The sequence below is a fragment of the Saimiri boliviensis genome, chromosome 16 (assembly GCF_048565385.1).
Source record: "Saimiri boliviensis isolate mSaiBol1 chromosome 16, mSaiBol1.pri, whole genome shotgun sequence".
NCBI lineage: Eukaryota > Metazoa > Chordata > Mammalia > Primates > Cebidae > Saimiri > Saimiri boliviensis.
This window is the reverse complement of record NC_133464.1, coordinates 19,027,185-19,049,725: the sequence shown is the minus strand read 5'-3', so window position 1 is coordinate 19,049,725 and position 22,541 is coordinate 19,027,185. Positions and strand designations below refer to the sequence as shown.

Genomic DNA, 22,541 nt, shown 5'->3' with positions numbered 1-22,541 from the left:
TGAGATGATGAAAACGTTCTGGAAATATGCCGGTAATGGTTGTACAATATTGTAAATGCAGTGAATGCCACACAATTATACACTTTAAAAAGGTTCAGATGGCAAATTTTATGTTACATTTCTCTTACTGCAAAAAAAAAAAGAAATTAATGAAAAGGAAAAGGAAAAAACTCTCCAAACATGTATCACTTCCACATCAGCTGAGGCCTGTTCATATTTTCTTCCCAAAGTGCCCCTTTGCCATTGAAAATAGTCCTCGAGAGCCATCTCCGACCACAGACTCGGTGCTCGTGTCTACAGAGAAAATTGTGCCAGAGTGTATTGAACCTAACTCGTCACTGGGCTCAAGAAAGACCGTGTTACTCCTGGGAGCCAAGAACCCTTATCTTAAACTTCCAGAGATTTCATGCAGGGAAGTCAAGTCACTTATTGGTGGTTCCAACTTTGAATATTTTCTTGCGGCATGTTTAGTGCTCAGAAGAAAGGAACAAGTTCTATCGGGAAAGCTGACAGACAGAAACGGGAAAGGAGCTGCCTGCCTAGAGGAGGCTCTGTTTTCTACTGGGACTGTGTAGTTAGCAGACACCCAGAAGCCCGGGCAAACCCAGAGAGCAGCAAGGGGCTTACTCAAAGGTGAGTGGAGTACCCTGTGACAAAAGCCACTCAATTGTATCATCTCTCTAGGAAGGGGAACCCAACTCTAAGGCAACCGTCTAGTTGCAAGGTGAGTTCACCCTAACTGCATGTTGTGAGTAGCTGTTGCTTAAAAACAATGAATTTACCCCCATTACTCACACCGTCAACTTCAGAAGGATTTTCATCACGCCTGCTTTTGTGCCACTAAGCTGCAAAATGTGCGCTGTGACACCCCGAAGCAGATAAAGAACAAATTTGCATGTTACTGGATTGCAAGAGCCCTTTGATTCTTGGAGAGGCCTGATAATGCTGTCAAGAGCTCCGCAGACTGAGCGGCAGCCCAACCGCGACGCCCCAGATGTGCACTCCGGGTAGTTGACAGCAAACGATTTAAAGTCAGCACGGAATCAAAGGGTTGGAAATATCTCAAGTAAAAATGTTAAAAACACAAAGAAGCCTGCATCTTGATAAGAGGACATCAGTGAGGAGAAGAGACATGCGACCTTGAGTTTATAAAAATGCTGCGTGTCTCGGAATTGTAAAATGCCTAAAATGAAAAGAAAAGGGGCAGCTCGAATCAGACTTTTCAAGCTAGGAAACTCTGAACGTTGTGTGCTTGCACAGTTGGAGAAGAGAAAATGAAGTGATAGCTAACTGCACGGATAATTATTGAGATGATGTTTCTGTTTTCAAGACCAGTCATTTGCTCATCTAAATAAGTCTAATGACTTAGAGCACCGACACATACATTTTTCTGCTGTACACACGTCCTTGATGCGAAATGCACGACTCAAAATACAAAAATAATTTTAGTTAGGAAAAACTGAGTAGTGGCAATAATCAAGACAAAACTTGCTATTTGAAAAAGCAAATAAAAATACTGGAAATGAAACCTTGAGTAGTACTATTAAATAATAATATGTGGCCCGAGCACAGTGGCTCAAACCTGTATTTCCAACATTTTGAGAGGTCGAGGCAGGTGGATCATCTAAGGTCAGGAGTTGGTCACCAACCTGGCCAACATGGTGAAACCCCATCTCTACTTAAAATACAAAAGTTAGCCCAGCATAGTGGTGCACTCCTGTAGTCCCAGCCGCTCAGGAGGCTGAGGTTGAAAAATTGCTTGAACCCAGGAGGCAGAGGCTGCAGGGAGTCAAGACTGCACCACTGCACTCCAGCCTGGGCAACGGAGTGAGACTAGGTTTCAAAAAAAAAAAATTTTTTTTAATGATAATACATTTACTGCATTGGAAAATAGGTCTTCAGTAAAGTGTGCTATATAATGTATCAATAGGAATTAAGCTAATGGTTCTTCTCAAGGGGAGATTGCATCTTCTGCCATCATTTGATGTGTTTCAAATAAAACTCTTCAATTTCTTCACTTATGTTTTTCCCTTTCCTTTCTCTCCATAAAAAAAGCGACTATCATCAGGTCTGTAATCTTCTTCCAGAGAGAACCACCAGAAAATAATAGCAAATGGATATAGATGTAAAATTGGAGCCCCAATTTTCTGACAAACAAAACTAGCCAGAATAAGCAAATAAATGACACGTGCATATGTTTCTCTTTAATCTTTATCTGTGTATTTCCCTAGAGAAGAAAGGTTTACAAAAACTAGAAAGAGACCCTGTTTCCTTTATCATTTGAGTTTCTTTTTCAATCACCTAATATAAAGCCACCGTGAGTTTATAGTTTTGAAAAGCAAATTATCCACACTAAAGGGCATCTTTAGACACTGCTCACACCCACACCTGAGCTCAAATATTTATACACAGTTTTATTCTATCGATCAACATTTGTTTTACAAACTTTTCCCAAATTTTTCTTCTTGATGACAGTTTTTAGCAGAAAAAATAAGTTCCCCCAATTTCCAGCTGCAACCTGATCATCTAAATAATATTTAACTAAATTATATTCTGTGTGTGTTTGCCACACTTAAAAGCGTTTTGCCCAGTGGCCTGAAATGTTCCCCCAAATTTTTCTGGCTTACTGGTAAACATTTAATATTTCAAAATAGGTTAAAAGGGGAATTGTGAGAACCTATGCAGGAAACTATTTCTTTCTAAATATTGTACTTTATCTGTTTTGATTTCTGAATTTATGGCAAATCTTCCCGCCTTTTTTTCCACTATGGGTAGGCAATCAGCCATGGTAGAGGAAAATAGCTTTAAGAACTTTACTGCATTGTGCAATTTTCTAATAAAACACAAGAGGGCAGGTTTTGCTTTGTTGTAAGCCTAATTCCACTCCCCTAGTAATCAAGATGGGTCATTGGGCTAATTGCAAATTCAGAAACCCTCAAACACAAACAAAGTGAATGAGTAATCAGGGTGTAGAACTCTGGCAGTGAAATCTGTTGTTTTAATAAAGAAGGCCAAGCTCTAGCATCACTTAGCATTATTACAGCCAGAACAATTATACCTGGGAGGCACTGTGATAATTTTAGTTTGTTTATAAACTGCCAAAAGAGCAGAAAATGGCTAAACAAAGGACGAAATTCAGTCATATTCGATTTAAGAAGTCTGACTAAAGTTGATGGGGCAGTGGGTTAATGGTTTCTACCCAAACAGATGCAGCTGTGGTGAAAATTATATATGGCATGCAAGTATTGAATAGAAACCTTTTAACTCTTTTGTTTTAGAAAACTTTAACATAGTTTACCATATTCTTGCATATGGTTTTCAAGATTTCATTAAATGACTTGTCAAAGCAGAACTAAATTCATGAGGGATTTTTTCAGCTTGAACTGCTGTTACAGCTAGAGTCAAAGTATTGTCATCTTTGGAGAGTTTCTGAAGCATTGCTGCTTGAGTCCATCAGTATGAGAGAGGCACTGGTTTGCCTGACCGAATAATTTGCCTGCTAACTCCTTCTACTGAAACAAAGCTTTTAGGGTATCAGACAGTGGAGAACTCTAACATGGAATGTGTGAGGACTTAGAGGAGAGGTGGGTGGAAAACTTAACTTTCTGTCTTTGTCCCTATAAATGGTAGAATTAAGGCTTATCAATGGTAGGAAGAAGATGCCTCTAGAAAGAAAACACACCTGAAGAGTGTCTCCTTGTGTTAGGTACATAGAGTATAATTCTACCAAGCATATGTGCAATTCAGAATCTGAAGGATAGGTTGTATGGTAACTTCATGGCAGGGATCTTATGTTTTATGCAATACCTCTTAAAACAGATGTCAGAAGCTCTGAATGAAAAGTTCTACTATGAGATTAGTTTATTCATTCATTTATTCATTCAAAGAATATTTATAAAGTACTTAGGATAAGTAGGGCGCTATAGAAATAGAAAGAGTTTCAACCTTAGATTTTGCCATTGCATTAGAGAAAGGAATTACTTCCTCTTGGGGGTGAATTGGTTCATTTATGCATGTATATCAACCACCAACATTCTCTGAGTATTTCAGGCAAGATGCTTTGATATAATGAGTGTGTAGCTGTACAGAGGGGTGTACAACCTGATCTTGAACTTCCAAGTCTAGATGTAGAAGCAAATCTCACATAACCATTACCACATTGGTTCTAACTTCCTTCTTCTGGGGGTCTCCTCTTGAAGGCTTATCTGGGGGATCACCAAGTTAGCTGCTACAGGATCTCTCTTTCCTGGTTGGTCACGTGAAGTAGCCACCAGCTTCCATGCCAGGATTAGTCACTAGACTGTGGGGATATTAAAAGTAACTTCACCTGGGGAAAGACTGGCTATCCTCTCTACCTGTTCAATACAGATTCAGAAAATAGCAATTGTTTGGAAACTCAGCAGAAAATAGCATGTCAGTTTAAGAGATTATTTTTCAGACTGAGGTTGTTATTATGTGTTTTACATGTATATATATTTTAGTATACACATTGAGTGCCCAAAAGATGGGAATTGATGCACATAAATTAAAAAACAATAACCCTCAAAAGACAGACAATAATCTGCGAAACATCATTTATTTTTACTTTCCTTTTCAATCTTTTCTACTTCTTAATAACATGAGATTAAAACTAATCATTAAAAGTATTATAATTAACAATGTTAAATCCTAAGCAAGATACAATGTCAAAGAATTTTAGAATTAGAAGGGAATTTAATGCACAAATTAACACCTAAGAATTTTAGGATTCGAAGGAAATTTAATGCACAAAGGAAAGATGTTATTGCATTTTATCTTATGTCTGAATGTTAGCTTTATAAAAAGCATATCTACTCAAATCATACATGCAGTTTTTCTAATACTGAAGATATGAGCATAAAGCGATCTGTTCATTTTCTTCAAGGTTGAATTCTTCCCCCATCATTGAGAAATATAGCCCAAAGTATTTGGTGACATTTTCTGAGTTTATTTGCATTATATTCAATGTAAATACCAACTTTTTATTCTGTTGGTTTAGCCTGCCTTAATATTTGTTAAAATGCATTCTTAATTAATTTATTGAAAGGTCAGAAAATGCTAGAAAATTGTATTTGTCTTACATGAACTACAAAATTAGGAAATTATTTCTCTTAGGAAGACATTATAAAACACAATAGTAAAAAGTTACCCACACTATAGATAAAAGTAGCTAAGTATAATTGATTACTATTTTTCTCTACCTAAGATAGATCTTGCTTTAACCAAATCTTATGAGAATATGATATATGAGAATTCTGACATACCTGAAAGATAAGCCAGAGGTGGTTATTTGCTTTACATAATTATTCATAATAGTTCACCTATAAAAAGTAATTTCTCCTGGTGCATTTAACATATAATTGATTTATACATCACTTTACAGGAACATACGTACCATGCACAATTATATCTTCATTTTAAAATATTTCTCTTTTGGTTTAAAAGCAAGATTTTAAAATGTGTTCCCCAATTATCCTGAGCTCAGAACATAAACCTTCCAGAATGGAGCATGTGAAAGATAGAGTGCTGTATTTTCCATAAATATTGTTAATGACAGGAATTGGGAGGTATGTGTATGGCTGTGGCTAAAAAGCCCAAGCAGGGCTTTACCCCCCAGAAGGACTCCAGGCTGTCTTGATCTTCACCACTGAGCATGCTCTCAGATGCACCTGTAACTTTATGAGATTCAAACTCAAATTCAGTTCCAATTGGGCTTTGTCCATTTCTCTGGCTTTAGCAGTCCTCTTGGAGGGGTAAACTGGTTCTTGGTGAATCTTGCAACCTCTGGGCCTCCCTTATGTAGAAGGCAACTCCAGGGCCCTCTTAACACCCATTCTTTACGGACATTCATTCCAGTAGAGAGAGGCCCCAACAGACAAACCACGCCGTAGAACTTCAGTCTCACTCCTGATGCACAGATACCAGATATGAGCAGAAGAAATTTGTCTGAAAATCTCAAGAGCCATTAACTTCTCTGAAGTGGGGCCCATCATGATAAGTCTGAACATCATGGTAAAGATTGCCTCATTCTTATTTCTCATGATCTGATGATTGTATAGCAGAACATAACCACTTAATTCTGAATTGTCATGTTTTATACAGATGGTTTGCTTTCAAATGATAAGACTTAATTGATCAGCATTCATAAATAACTGTGAATATACTGCAGCATTAATGAATCTAACACCAGTGCTTAAAAATACGCCAAGTGCATTATGTAGGAATAATTTTCATCTGAGGCTACCTAATTCATCAGAATTAGCCAAAGAGACCTCAGAGTAATGGGACTCAAGTCATATTGTCTCATGTTCAGGTTTATAACCTTGCCAGCCTTCCGTCAGTCTTCCTTGGGAAGAGTAATTCAATATTTGTTAATATGTTTAGAGTAGCATATCAAGTCTCCAGGAAGCTCTATAATTTTATTATCTTCTCTATTTATCACTATAGAATCAGTGTGTATCCAACTATTGAATCCTATAATATAGGTCTACTGCTTAAAACTGCAGATTTTAAGTGAAATCCGTAAAATCAAATTTACACTATAGAGCAGAGTTAATCCTTTATTTAGTCACTCTTCATCCTATATAGAAAACAAGGCTAATTCTCATCTTCTAAGCTGGAAAGGAAAAGATAGAAAAAAGAAGAAAAAGAAGCCCAAGGAAGATAATCAGGAGGGTGCCTAGAAGCAGAGATGTGTATAATTAAAAGAGATCCTGGAGATTCATCTAACACCTCCCACCTCCCACCTTCATGCCATCACCAACAAAGACACTGAGGCTAAGAAAGATTGATGCATGGTCTTGGACAGGTCTCAAACTGCACCAACTTGCAAATGTAAATGACTTCCCTGGATCAATGTTTTGGGATTTTTTGTTTGGCTTTTAAAATGCTTTCAGAACAGGAGGAGGCTTAATCAATATGGGGGATTATTATCAGAAACCACAAATTGTCAGGTCTACCTGTATTTGAAGATAGAGGTAGTACCAAGCACTTTAGTTTGGGTTTGTTAAACAAACAAGCAAAGCGGAAACTATAGCTAAGCATCTTCTGAAGGAGGTCATTATCACTATAGAAGAACTTATGTTAAAGATCTTCAACTCAAAAAGGAACAGTGAGGATTTGTTCCTTTATGGTCAGGGTCAGAACTATGGCTTGGCCAGCCTCTTCTCTTGGGTAAGGGATGAGAGCACCCTAGGCTTCTTCTGTGTATCTCTTGCTGCTTAAGCGTGTCTCCATTAGGGGTGTATATCCTTTTCGAAGTCTTCTATATTGACGAAAAGCCAGCAGCACAAAAAGACCAACCAAAGTCACCAGCGTTCCCATGACAACTGAGAGGGTTGTGGGCCAACCTGGAATTTCTTCAACTGAAACTAAAGCAGAAGAGAAGGGTCTACAGTCAGGATTTTCATCAGCTGAGTAGTTTCAGCAAAGAAAAAGAGTAAGCACATTTGCCTTTCTCATGCTTTTTTGTTGATAAAGCAAAACTACTCTTGCTAGACTAAAATTTATCTTCTCCTTTCTCACCATTTATCATATCCACACTTGTTTTTCTTGGGGAAGTCGGAAATGGCATCCCATTGCTTAAATACAGCTTATTGCATTTAAAAAATTTGTTACAATAAATGCTTATGCAGAAGAAACCCTCAAAGGAAGAATGTAACTACTTTTGTGAGTTAGAAACTCATTTGTAAAAGTGCATGCTAAAATGGCATCTGGGGAACTGCAAAATACACAACCCTCCGGTGGAGAAATTCTGCTATTGTCTCTACCTTTTTTATAGGATGAGAAACCTGTGAGAGGGATCAGACTGGTTATTACAACAGGAGACGTTCAATAACCGACGCAGGTGATATTTATACCCATTCAAATAGTTGTGAATAAAATCTAAACCTCCCACATGATAAATCCCATCTACTCAAATATATTTTATAAGCACTCTTCCACAAAATTAGTGAAGTTCATTTTTTGTTTTGTTTGGTTGTTTTGTTTTGTTTTGTTTTGTTTTGTTTTGTTTTCTTTTGAGATAGGATTTCGCTCTGACGCCCAGGCTGGAGTGCAGTGGTGCCGTCTTGGCTCACTGCAACCTCTGCCTCCTGGGTTCAAGCGATTCTCCTGCTTCAGCCTCCTGAGTATCTGGGATTACAGGCACCTGCCACCATGCCCAGCTAATTCTTGTACTTTTAGTAGAGACAGGGTTTCCCCACATTGCCCAGCTGGTCTCAAACTCCTGACCGCAGGTGATTCACCTGCCTTGGTCTTCCAAAGTGCTGGGATTACAGGTGTGAGCCACCACACCTGGCCGAATTTCATGTTTAGTATATGTATACCTATTTGTCATTTCTTTAAAAATTCTCTTCTCTTTGACCAACTGATCTTAAATTCAGCTCCTCTGAATTTGTTCTATACCTTACACTCACCTAAATATAAGACTCTCTTTCTAGCCCTTTTTCTCCAATCCCACAGGACGTCCTGACCTGTCCTGGTGGGATTCTTCCAAGAGGATTTTAATCTTTCTCCTCCTGCTTCAATCCAGCAGCACCTATTGCCAACTTCTCTTCTTAAAACACAGATATTTTTATTCTGCCATTTCTTTGTTCAAGAACCAAAAATGGTTGCCTTTTGCTGTTGTCCAAATCCTCTGCCTACTTTTTTTTTTTTTTTTTTTTTTTTGAGACAGAGTCTCACTCTGTCACCAGGCTGGAGTGCAGTGGCGCAATCTTGGCTCACTGCAACTTCTGCCACCCAGGCTCAAGCAATTCTCCTGCCTCAGCCTCCTGAGTAGCTGGAACCACAGGCGCGTGCCACCATGCCCAGCTAATCTCTGTATCTTTAGTAGAGATGAGGTTTCACCATGTTGGCCAGAATGGTCCCGATCTCTTGACCTTATAATCCACCCTCCTCGGCCTCCCAAAGTGCTGGGATTACAGGCAAGAGCTACCACGCCCGGCCCTCTGCCTAGCTTTATAAAAAATTATGTTTTAGAAATTGTGGTAACATACATGTAACATAAATTTGGCCACCTTGACCATTTTTAAATATGCGGTGCAGTGACATTAAGTACATTCACATTATTGTGCGACCATCACATCACCATCCATTCACAGAACTTTTTCATCTTGCAAAACTGATACATTGTGCCCACCAAATAGTAACTCCCTATTCTCCCCTCCCAACCCCTGGTAACCACCTGTCTTCTGCCTCTATAAATTTGATTACCTCATAGCCTCATATAAGTGGAGCCATGCAATATTTGTCCTTTTATGTCTGGCTTATTAAATTTAGCTTAATGTCCTCAAGATTCATCCATGTTGTGGCATGTATCAGAATTTCCTTCCTTTTTGAGACTGAATAATATTCCATTTTATGTATATGCCACATTTTGTTTATTCATTCATCCACTGATGGACCCCTGGGTTGCTTCTACCTTTTGGCTATTGTGAATAATGCTGCTTTGAACGTGAGTGTGCAAATATTTCTTCTAGACCTTGCTTTCAGTTCTTTTAGGTATACCCGGAAGTGTAATTGCTGGGTCATATGGTAATTCTTTGTTCAATTTGTTTTTAAGAATCCCCATACTGTCTTCCATAGCGGCTGCACCATTTTACATTCTCACCAGCAACACACAAGGATTCCAACTTCTCTACAGCCTCAGCAACACGTTACTTCCTATATTTTTGATAGTAGTCATTCCAGTGGGTATGAGGTGGTATCTTATTGGGGTTTCTGCCTGGCATCTAAGCCCCTCTGTACCTAGGCTCTTAATTCGAGGTCATCCTCCGTTCCAGCATCCCACTACAACCAGACTTGAAAGACTCAGGTCAGAGAGAGAGAGAGAGAGATTGAGCTCTGAAATCATCTTGATTGCTTTTTAGGCTGAGGCTTTGGGTAAATAGGCTGTGTGATTATCAGCTTCTTGATTAATTTTTTTAAATTATTATTATTTTTTGAAACAGGGTCTCACTCTGTTGCCCAGACTGGAGTGCAGTGGCACAAATAGGTATCATTGTAGCCTCCACAGCCTGGGCTCAAGTGATTCTCTCACCTCAACCTCCTGAGTAGCTGAAATTACAGGCATGCACCACCATGCCTGGCTACCGTTATTTGAATTTTAGTAGAGACAGATCTCAGTATGTTGCCAGGCTCCTAAGATTCTTTAAATGGCATTGTGGAGCCATATTGGACCTCCATGTGGAGCCTGGACCAAAAAGAAAAATATGTGTCCTGTATATACTTATCAAAATATCCTCCTATATGTTGAACCAAGTGGGAAAAGTTAATTAAAAAACCCACAACCTTAAAACATGACTTTACGAACAGTAACTAATGAAACATACACATAGAGTCCCATGTAGACCAATCTGCTGGTAGGCCAACCAAGGACAACCCTCACAAACCTGTCCATCAGGGGTGGTACAGGCTAAACTGGAAATGACTGATTCACTTAGAATATGATGTGGGTGTGCAAAACAAACAAAATCTTTTTTTATTTAAAATTTTGATGGTGTATTATTATTCATTGTTAATTTTTTGCATTAATTTTGATTTTCTAAAATATTATATTATATTATTACTTACCTTGATTACTGAGTTTTCTGGCCTCCCCTTGAATTTTGTCCTCAAAGCTAATGTTGTGCTTTCCTCACCCCAATCCCAGTCCTGCCCTCAAGGAATAATCTCTAAATCCAGCTAGTTTCTGTACAATGCAGCTAGTTCATTTTTACTTCATTGGTTAGAAATTTCAGACAACCATAGGGTGGTTTTTTATTAATCCAATTAATTCAGAGAGAATTATCAAGTCAGGTGTAAGAGTATATAATTCCTCTGTGCAATAAGACCTATTAAAAACTTTCAGTTTTCTAAAACAAGAGTCAGCTCATTAGTCCCTTTCTGATTTTTTTTTTTTAGATGGAGTTTTGCTCTCGTTGCCCATGCTGGAGTGTAATGGCGTGATCTCGGCTCACCACAACCTCCACCTCCTGCGTTCAAGAGATTCTCCTGCCTCAGCCTCCCAAGTAGCTGGGATTACAGGCATGTGCCACCATGCCTGTATTTTTAGTAGCGATGGGGTTTCTCCATGTTGGTCAGGCTGGTCTCAAACTCCTGACCTCAGGTGATGTGCCCACCTCAACCTCCCAAAGTGCTGGGATTATAAGCATGAGCCACCGTGCCTAGCCTCTGATGTTTAATTGGTAGTTTAAAGGCTTGTTTGGCTAAATATATATACGCTAGAAAAATGGTCAACAAACTTAACTAGACCTGAAAGCTTCAGTTAAAGGTCACGGTTTACATTAAAAAGAAAGCAAGCTAGCTCCTTTAGAAGATGAATGAATCACCCATTTAAAAGTTATGTTAATTACCTGGCAGCTCAATGGCATAGCTGTAGCCAAGTTGGTCTGCGGTTAAAAAGAGTTCCTCATTAGTCACTGGAGGGAAGAAAGGAACCATGTTGTACATCCGATTGTGACCAATAGGTGCCAGCTCCTGAGGCCAGGCATCTGTAGAAGGATGGAATCTTTTCATCCACTCATCAAAGATGGCATCGGTAAAGGAATGAAGAACCTGCAACACAGCGGGGCATAGCGTTTAACATTAATCTGTCTGTTCCCATCACACCAGCCTGACTGGAGCGTTCTCCAAAGTGGGATGACTTCATCTTGACATGGGATCTTCTGTATACCCAATCCAGCCTTAATGGTATACACGTTAGCATTTTTCAGTTAAGTTTTTCGACGAGGTATGGACCCGTCTCTCCAAGCAGGATTATAAACCCCTTTGTCAAATGAGCAAATGAAATGAAAGTTCATGTTGGATTTAGCATTGGTTGCAGATTGAAAGTTTGAGGCCTTCAACATACATGTGTTAATTATGAAATTCAGAAAAAGGCAAGTATGATAAGATATATGTTCTAGTATTGAGAGTATTTGGTTTAACAGGAGAAAAAGACAAGGTTGCGTTCACAGGTCGAGTATCCTGAATCTGAAAATTTAAAATCTGAAATGCCCCCAAATCTGAGACTTTTTGAATGCCAACATGATACTTGAAGGAAATGCTCATTGGAGCACTTTGGATTTTTTTGGATTTGGGATGCTTAACAGGTATAATGCTATTATTCCAAAATCCAAAAAAAATCAAAATCCCAAACACTTTTGGTCCCAAGCATTTCAGATAAGTGATACTCAATCTGCATCAATATTGTACTATAAAGGAACAATAAATTTTTCTCACCAGGAATACTCTTCTATCTACTCATTTCATAACCTCTCACTCACTTGAATTCTTGGTGTTATGCCAGCAAAAGAAAGTCTAAAAATGTAATTCACAAAGTGCACATTTCCATTTTCTCAAGAAGCCATTAAAGTCCTTTTAAAATCTGCCAATTACTATATGTTTTAAAATATTAACGGTAAAATTTCCACATTGATAGCCTTGATTTTGTAACATGATACTCATGTGAGAGTTCAGCCCCACCTTGATGCCGGTGGTTAGAGTTCCTTGTTCCTTCCTGGACAGTAAGTTCAAGGAGCTCAGGGGCAGGATCTTTTTTTCATTCTCCCTGGATCCCCAGAGCTTGCCACCCCAGGGTGTTTCACATGGAGAAAAGGAGGTACTTATTTCAGTAAATACTTATTCAATGTATTCATTCCTCCGTTCACCACTGTACTCTGTACCTCATTTACTGATTAAATGATACTGTAACTTGTTGCTTATACATCAATTTCCCCTAACAAGACCCTAACTCCTTAAGGTCTCAGATAAGGACTTTTCACCTTTGAAGTCTCAGGCTTAGCATACAACCTGGACGGAGTCAATGTTTACTAGGTATGGGTAGGATAATGACAGTGTCGTGCAGCTTTATTTACATAAACAGTGTGTGCAAATAAACAGAGCGTCTAGGGATGTACAAAAATATATTTTCCAAAGAAGGTCACACAATGTTAGTTTCGATGCATTTCTGGAATCTTGCCACTCCCTCATTGAAGGTTGGCTTCAACTGGCCTTCCCTTGAAACTTGGTGAGTTTCTGACTCTTATATAACCAATAAAATATAGCAGAAGTGACCTTTTGTGACTTTCAAGGTTAAATCATAAAGTGTGTTGCAGCTCCTACCGCGTGTCTGAGCCCTGAACCATCAAATAAGCAGTCCAGCTATCCTGAGGCAGCCATGTTGTGAGGAAGCCCAAACCAACTCATATAGAGTGACCATATGGGGAGGCTCAAGATTTCAGGAAGAAAAACAGAGAGTGGGCCAGTCCACAGCTGCTCCACCACCTATCACCATCTGACTACAACTGCACTGAAAGATGCTAAGCTAGCACTGCCTAGTCAAGCCCTTCCAAAATTCCTGACCCACAGAAATGGTGAGAAATGAAATGGTCACCTTCAAGCCACTGAGTGTTTGGGTGATCTGTTATGCAGCAGTGGATAAGCACAATAAAGGAAAAAAGCCTGAGTACAGCCTCACAGGCTCATGGTTACCAGCATATGTAGGGAAGGGAGCTCCTTGTTCCCCTTCTCTTGTTTTGAGACACAAACTTTAATAGACATTTTGTTTGTAGTTCTTACATTCTCAGTGTGAGCCAAACTGGGACCCACTGCCCCACACAGAAGTGGCCCATTTCTGGAGGCAGGGGAGAAAGGAAGGGATAAAATGGGAAGAGCCCCATTCTTCCTCAGTATTGGGGAGACTAGGGATGCCACCCCCTTCTCCTGGCCCCCTATGGGTTCCAGTAAGGAGAATGGAATGTCAGGCCTGAGACTTCTCCTCCACACTGATACCCTCCCTGGGTTGGAGGGAAGCTAAGAGACCCAGACAGACAATGAGAGGGCAGAGGTGGTGAAAGGAGGGTAGTGATGCAGCTTGAGATGGATAAAACACAGCCTGTGGAGCTGATAATCCAGGATCACAGAGGTCTGTAAACCTCAACAGTGGACAACAATAACATGGCAGTGGGAAGGTAGAGAACATAATATACGTTAGGCACCAAGCACACAGCACCTTTCTTATAGGAAATGTTTATTCAGTGGTTGTTATCACTATGACTATACCATCAGTACTATTATTAACTTGGGACAAGGATTTAGGGAAGAAAAATGAAGGAACTTGCATTTTGCAGGTGGGTAGGGCCTGGAAGCTCCTCTGAAATCACATACACTATACATACAGCCAGTGAAGAGCTGGGCATTTAGGAATCCATGTGGCACATAGCTAGCACTTTCTGATAAGTAAATTAGTGAATGTTTATTAGTGTTTGCTCAATGTCAAATACTAGTACCCATAATGACAAACTGAATCCTCAGACACCCTGATTTGGTGGATATTATTTGTTTGCTCAGGCTACTGTAACAGAGTACTACGGACTGGGTGGCTTAGACAACAAGCATTTGTCTTACAGCTGGAGACAGTGTGTCTCACTTCTAGGCAGCTGGAAGTCCAGGACCAAGATGTCAGTGGGGTTGGTTCCTTCTAAGTGATGTGAGGGAAAATCTGTTCCAGGCTCACTCCTACCCTCTCGGGCTTTGCTGAAAATCTTTGGCATTCTTTGCCTTGTAGATCTCCGTCTTCACCCTCATGTAGTGTTCTCCCTGCATACAGGTGTCTATGTCCAAATTTTCCCTGTTTATAGGGACACACTCATACTAGAGTAGGGACATACCCTACTCCGGTAGGACATTTTAATTTCACAAACTATATCTGCAACGATCCTATTTCCAAACAAGGTAACATTGTGAGTCATTAGCTAGTAGGACTTTGACATATGAATTTGTGTGTGTGTGTGGGTACAATTCGGCCTATAACATTATCCTGTTTTATAGATGGGGAATATAGGGCACAAAAGTGTTAAGCAACTTACCTGAGGTGACACAGCTAATATATGGTAGAGTAAGAATTTGAACCCAGGAAGTCTGGTTCTAAAGTGAGAGTTCTTAATCCACATACACCAGCGCTCCCCAACCATTTTGGCACCAGCGACTGGTTTTTGTGGAAGACAACTCTCACAGACCAAGGGGCAGGAAGTGGGCAGGGAGATGGTTTTAGGATGGAATTGTTCCACCTTAGATCATCAGGCATTAGTTAGAATCTCACAAGGAGTGTGCAACATAAATCCCTCCCATGTACAGTTCACAATAGGGTTGGCACAATAGGGTTCGCAACCTAGATCCCTCTCAGGTGCAGTTCACAATAGAGTTAGATTCTCTTATGAGAATCTAATGCTGATGGTCTAACAGGAGGCAGAGGTCAAGCCATAATGCTCGATCACCTACCATCCACCTGCTGTGTGGCCCAGTTCCTAAGAGGCCCCAGGCCAGTACGGGTCCACAGCCCAGGGGTTGGGGACCCCTGCTCTACACCACCACACTGTAGTACAACCTTCAGAACCAACTAGAATAAGAAAAATTGATTTCAAAGACATATTCTCAAATCTTAACAATGTGAAAGAGTATAGTTTGATCTATGAATCCTAAAGTATGAACTTTTAGATACTATCTGAGTTCAAGTCAGAGATCAAATTGTGATGACACAGACAAGAGGCTATCAGGACTTAATGAAGATGCAGATTCAGTGCTGTAAGGGCAAATAGCTTACAGAAAGCATCAGAATTCACCCAGGGAAATCTGTAAATAATAAAGGAGAAGACAAGATTCTAAAGCAATTAATAATCTGGAGAGATTTTTTTTAAATAGGGGACAATAATAAGGAGAAATTGAAATTGTAGATCTCAAGAGGGCTATAAAGCATATAATAAATACTGTAGTAAGGCTGGACATGGTGGCTCATGCCTGTAATCCCAGCAGTTTGGGAAGCTGAGGCAAGAGAATTGCATGTACCCAGGAGTTTGAGACCAGCCTGGGCAACAGAGATAGACCCCATTTCTACAAAAATTTAAAAATTAGCTAGGCATGGTAGTGTGGGCCTGTGGTCCCAGCTACTTGGGAGGCTCACATGGGAGGATCATTTGAGCCCTGGAAGTGAAGGCTGCAGTGAACTATGATTGCGCCACTGCACTCCAACCTGAGTGACACAGTTAGATCCTGTCTCGACAACAACAAAGCTCCAGTAAGAACTATATACAGGGTGCCCAATTTATAAAATGTGAGGTTTTTTTAAGGTTTGTGCTGAGAAAATGCTAAGAATACAATGAACAAAATGCTGCAAGCAATAACACATCTACAAGCTAAAAGGAAAAGGTAGTTTTGTTAAAATTGTGGGCGTCATTCCTCAATAAGATATCTTGAATTGCTCTTGAGAAACGAATTGTATCTTTGTTAGATACAAGTTTAAAATGAGCTCAGTTAATATCTCTGTAAAGGGTCAAATGTCATTTAAGGGTAGGAAGCAAAAGCAGAAGTTAAGTGAAAGTGCCTCACTAGACCAGTCATGTTGGCCCACACCTGTAATCCCAGCACTTTGTGAGACTGAGGCAGGTGGCTCACCTGAGGTCAGAAGTTTGAGACCAGCCTAGCCAATATGGTGAAAACCAATCTCTACTAAAAATACAAAGCATTAGCTGGGCGTGGTGGGATGCACCTGTGATCCCAGCTATTCAGGAGGCTGAGGCAGAAGAATCACTTGAACCCGGGAGGTGGAGGTTGCAGTGGGCCGAGATCATGCCACTGTACTCCAGCCTGGACCACAGAGTGAGACTCCATCTCAGTAAATAAATAAATAAATAAATAAATAAATAAATGTGTTTCATTAGTTCCTTTCATCTGCTCGAGGGCTACATAGCCATATTTTTGTGTTAGAAATTGAGTACTTCAGAAATGAGGTTCCAAATTATGTTATATAAACCTATCTTTTTCCAACAAAATGAGGATAGGTACAGAAAGCAGAAAAAAAAAACACTAAATTTCAAAGTAGAGGCCATATTGGAAAAAATGTGATTACATAGGCTTTCAAGGTAAAAAATTTTAATGTAACTTGTGCAGAAGAAAGTAATCAATCAACTTATATTGCACTTGTGGGCATAAAGAAAATAAAATACAAGAAAGTGTGTTTCTTTTTTCCAGCTCATTGGAGGATAGAGTTACTATCAACGGGCCTTAGCTTAGGTGACTATAAATTCGGATTCCCACCACACTGATGAAATAAGAAAAGCTTCTGCATCTGGAGAAAGGAACCGTGGAAATAGGGGGCTGGCTGCAAAGATGCATGTACATCATTAAAGACCAGCGCAGTGTAGCTTTCACCACTTGAGTTCATGTGTTACTGCCCAGAAAGCATCCTTTGTCATCAGACTGGATCTTATTGTGGTGACATGTTATTGCTCTGGTCCTCTGAGAGTCAGAACTAAGTGACAATTCAAATGTGATCACTTAAAAGCCACATAACAGATACAAACACACACAGGTCCATACAGGAACTCTAATCTAAAACTTAAAGTAGAAGGCATACTTTAAAAAGTTGGGTCAGAATTTTTAAATGAGAGAATTCTTAATGGTAATTTCTAAAAACATATTTCATCACGCTTGTTATTTTAGGGAAATATTTCTAATTGTCTTAGTTCTACCAAGGATTTGAAAACACACATAAATGAGATGTTGGTTTCACATTGCCCTAAATAGGCCATGTGTAATAGACATGAAATGGTTAAACAACACCCTAGCCTCTATTTAATTATCTAAGCTCTGCCACAATGAGGCGGGTACCACACAGAGAGAGTATTTCAGTGACAGATGAGAAACAGTTTCCTATGGACTCAATGTGTGTGTCCCCCCGACAAATTTATATTTTTAAATACTAACTCCAATGTGATGATAATAGGAAATAGGGCATTTGGGGAATAATTAAGCCATGAGGATGGGGTTCTCATGAATGGAATTAGTGCCCTGACCAAAGAGATCCAGAGAGCTCCTTCTCCCTTCAGTTATGTGAGGACAAGCAAGAAAATGGCCTTTGTGAGCCAGGAGGAAGCTCCTCACCACACACTGAATCTGCTAGTGCCTTGATCTCCAACTTCCCAGCCTCCAGAACAGTGAGAAATAAATGTTGTTTAAGCCACACAGTCTCTGGTATTTTCATTTGGGCAGCCTGAATGGACTAGGATCCAGTTACAGAAGAAGAAGAAAAAAAAGACATTGGAACAATAATAGCATCTTCCAGGCAGGGTGCAGCAAGGGTGTGCATGTTTCCCATTTTGCTATAATTTTCTCTCCCTATATTTCCTTACCCATTCTTTTATAGCACCCTGAGCGGGCAAAACAAAGTATTTCACAGGCATTTTGGAGGAGTTATATAAGGAATACATCCTCCTACACAGACTTGTATAATAGCCTTGTATATTATATGTGTGTAAAAATGTACACAATATACAAGCTCTAACAGCATGCATACAAAAAGAAATATCAAGAGAATTAGAAATGCCAATTCTAAATCCTTGAGGAAAATAGCTTATTCTTCAAGAATTAAACTCTGAACAGATGCAGAGGACTACAGGAAGATTCTGCTAACTCAACTTTAAAAGAATTGACCAGTTCAATATGCATCATAAGCTGACATTACAGGTTGGAGAGACAGAACCAAGGTGATGCTAGAAGAGATTCTAGATAGAGAATAAGCTACCTCCCAAGCCACTCGTAGCTACAGAATCATGAAAACGCGAGGCGAGAGGAACTCAGTTCAATGCTAGAACAATCTTATATTTGTATGTAAGTTATGGTTTATCATTATATTCATACTTTATCAAGAATGAGTTGGATATAATTTGTAGGTTTAGTTCTTCTCAGTAGGGTATGCATTTATCCTTATATAAAGTCTAGAGTTGAAGAGAACCCATTCAGGTGACATTTAGCACCTGTGAAATTAAAGAAAACAAGCCAGCCCCAAGCCTAGTCCATAGAAATCCTGCCACCCTGGAGAACCAGAGAGGGGTCCAGATACTCTCTCTGATACTTCAACTCTTATAAAACTCATAAAGATGTTATGCCACTTAGGAGGTAGTAACTGCATACCTGCTATTTTAAAACTATATTAAATAAGTAAATGTGGCATTTAAAAAGCATAAACACATGTTTTTGATAAAACCAATGACTCTATCATTTCAAAGGCCATGCAAAATTATTTAGATCTGCCCTTCCCCAATTAGTGTTAATTTCTATTAATATAATCTAACAGGACTTAATTTCCTCAGCTATAATTAAAGCAATTGTGAACAGATTGAGTTAAGAATTATCTAAACTGACAAAAGACAAAATTATAGTTGAAAGATTGAACACAGGGAGATTTTTGAAATAGGAAGCTTTTCTTTTCTTTTTCTGAGTCTTGCTCTGTCACCCAGGCTGGAGTGCAGTGGGTCACAGCTCACTGCAATCTCCGTCTCCCGGTTTCAAATGATTCTCCTGCCTCAGTCTCCTGAGTAGCTGGGATTACAGGTGCCCACCACCACACTCAGGTAATGTTTGTATTTTCAGTAGAGACATGGTTTCACCACGTTAGTGAGGCTAGACTCAAACTCCTGACCTTGTGATCCACCCACCTTAGCCTCCCAAAGTGCTGGGATTACAGGCATGAGCCACCACACCCAGTTGGAAACTATTTTTATAAATCTCTACTCAGTCACTTACTAGTTGGTGTGACCTTGACACATTTTTTAGCCTCTCTAAACTTTATTTTCACTGTGTTTAAAATAAGGAGAGTGGTTTACCATACACGGTTTTGTTCATTTAAAAGGCAAGCTTTGCATGACATCTCACATAGGGGCCATCACACAATAGATGTACAATAATAGGACTCTCCTCACAAAATGTATGGAGAATCACCTAAGCACCAGGTACTGTTCTAGAGTGTTTTCAGTGATCACATTCATTTTCCATAAACTAATAAAACCTACAAAATACATCTTTATGATCAGATTGTTAGGTTTTCTAGGAAAATAAAATATTAAAAGAGAATGTTTTATTTTGTTACTCACATACACAGAGAACAAATTACTTTCACTAATTCTATTTTGGAATCTTTATGGTTATTGTTTTCTTTTTTCAGAAGTCATGATCACAAACAAAAGTTATGAACAGACAGATCACAGAAGAGGAGATGTAAATGGATTTTTTTTTAATGTATGAAAAGATGCCAGACTTCATTTTTTTTTTTTTTTTTTTTTGAGACTCAGTTTTGCTCAGTTGCCCAGGCTGGAACACAATGGCACAATCTTGGCTCACTACAACCTCTATGTCCTGGGTTCCAGCGATTATCCTGTCTCAGCCTCCCAAGTAGCTGGGACTACAGGCGCCCACCACCACACCCAGCTAATTTTTGTATTATCAGTAGAGATTAAGTTTCACCATGTTGGCCAGGCTGGTCTTGAACTTCTGACCTCAGGTTATCCACCCACCTGGGCCTCCCAAAGTGCTGGGATTACAGGCGTGAGCCACTGCACCTGGACTGGACTTCGCTTATAACAAGAGAAATGCAAATTAAAACTCACTGAAATGCCTTTTCACCTATCAGGTTGACAGAGATGAAAAAGTTTGGGACACAGGGACAAAGAGCATAATGAGAGGGAATGATGGGGAAACTGTGTTTCTGACACACAGGTGACACACAGGTATTAGGAGAAAATATTGTGCAATCTTCTAGAGGCAATTCTGTAACATTTATCAAATTTCAGATGCACTGTTTTACCCTTTAAGCCAGGGATTCTATTCTCTTTACTAATCTTGCATGTTCAAGGACATTTGTCGTAGCATTGCAAAGCAAAAGATTAAAAATCACCTAAATATCCATCAGTAGAAAATAGTTTAAAATCTTAAATTTAAATTTAAATTTAAAATAACACATTTCAGGATAAATCCATGCAACAGAATACAAAACAGTTATAAAAAACAAATAAGAAAGACCTTTGTGAACTGAAATGATTTGGAATACATTTTTTAAAAAGTGGGGGGAAGGCAAAGGGACAGAGAGGTCTATAATATGCTACCATGTGGATAAATATATTAACATATTTGTGTATTTATAAAATATATCTGGAAAATTTGAAAAAAATGGTTATTGTTGCTAGAAGATGGTAGTGATAATATGGACCTCATTTTATACGTTTTGTATTTTGAACCTTTTATATGCACTAAGATTTTAAGATAAAAAAATTAGAAAACTATGCAACAATTTAAAAATTAAATAAAGTGGTAATGAAATATTATATGTAATAGATGCCCTATACAGATGACCTTCTGTGTCCAATTTAAATAATCTAGACATGATTTAGAATATACAAAAGGATGTTCATACCTTATATGCCAATTTTATATAAGGGATTTGAGTAACCACAAATTTTGGCATCCGTGGAGAGGTCCTAGAACTAATGCCTTCAAGATATTGAGGGACAACTCTAAGTGCAACTGTATAAAACATGCAAGAATATGAAAAGAAACAAAAGGAAAAATTGAGATGGAATCACAGGCATTTAAAACTTTTTTCACCAACATTTCTGTAATTACAAACGATCTAAAAATCATAAAACCACTAAAAATAAAATTTTCACATAAAACAATGTTATTTTAATTTTTTAAAAATCTTAGTCTAATTATGATTTTTCTTATTCAAAGAAAAGTAAAATGGATCTATCTTTAAATGCTTCACTTTGGGGAAGAAAAAAGCAATGCCCTGTTGATATGGTTTGGCTGTGTCCCACCCAAATCTCATCTTGAATTTTAGCTCCTGCAATCCCACATGCTGTGGGAGGGACTCAGTGAGATGTAACTGAATCATGGGGGTGGGTCTTTTCTGTGCTGTTCTCATGATAGTGAATCAGTCTCATGAGATCTGACGGTTTTATAAATGGGAGTTTTCCTGCACAAGTTCCTTCTTGTCTGTCACCATGTAAGATGTGCCTTTCACCTTCCACCATGATCGTGAGGCCTCCCCAGCCATGTGGTACTGTGAGTTCATTAAACCTCTTTTTCTTTATAAATTACTCAGCCTTGGGTATGTCGTTACCAGCAGCATGAAAACAGACTAATACACCTGTCCTTTTTTTAAATTTCAACAAAACTCACTCTAACTCAGAATTGTTTATACTTGTAATTTTGAGCTTCTGATTTTACTAACTTTGCTGCAGCCTGGAACAGTAAACTTGAGGGAATGTGTTCTTTTTCTGGGTCCACAAGGGGGCGTAGTTTTAAGGGCAAGAACTTCCCAGCACCATGCCCCTCTCCCATCTCCTTCCATCTGGGAGATTTAATGGTCTCTGCTTTAATTTTCGCAACCAAAAGTCCATCATTCCAGCAGAAGTTCTAAGGAACTCCTTTCATTGGCCAGAGGTCTTAGAGCAGGTAGGGGTTTCTCCCAGGGTAAAAGTCCTCTTCTTCCACACCCCTTCAGACTCCATGTTTGGATCCCCTTCCACATGCTCTTTCTCTCTCCTGGAAGCTTTCTTTCTTTCTTTCTTGCCTTTTTTATCTTTCTCTACCTAAATAAATCACTTCCTACAAACACTTTTGGAGTCCAGTATTTACTTTTTACAAGCGCACCTGCTGTGGTCCCCTCTCTCATTCTGGAGACCATGGGAGACCAAGAATCTTGCAGA

General features: G+C 39.1%; 1 protein-coding gene across 3 annotated transcripts in view; it reads right to left on the bottom strand.

Moving 5' to 3' along the window:
- Positions 1-7,209: 7,209 nt before the first annotated feature.
- DCT (dopachrome tautomerase) overlaps positions 7,210-22,541 on the bottom strand; it is a 50,707-nt gene continuing 35,375 nt past the window's right edge. For 2 of the 3 annotated variants that reach the window (XM_074387344.1, XM_039473247.2), the window contains exons 7-8: positions 11,376-11,577; positions 7,210-7,388 (exon numbers count right to left, since the gene is read on the bottom strand). In XM_074387344.1, the coding sequence (XP_074243445.1) occupies positions 7,210-7,388; positions 11,376-11,577 (381 nt within the window). Of the gene's footprint in view, positions 7,389-11,375; positions 11,578-13,494; positions 13,533-18,869; positions 18,871-20,668; positions 20,729-22,541 lie in introns of all 3 variants that reach the window. The other variant, XM_074387343.1, reaches the window with a different exon arrangement.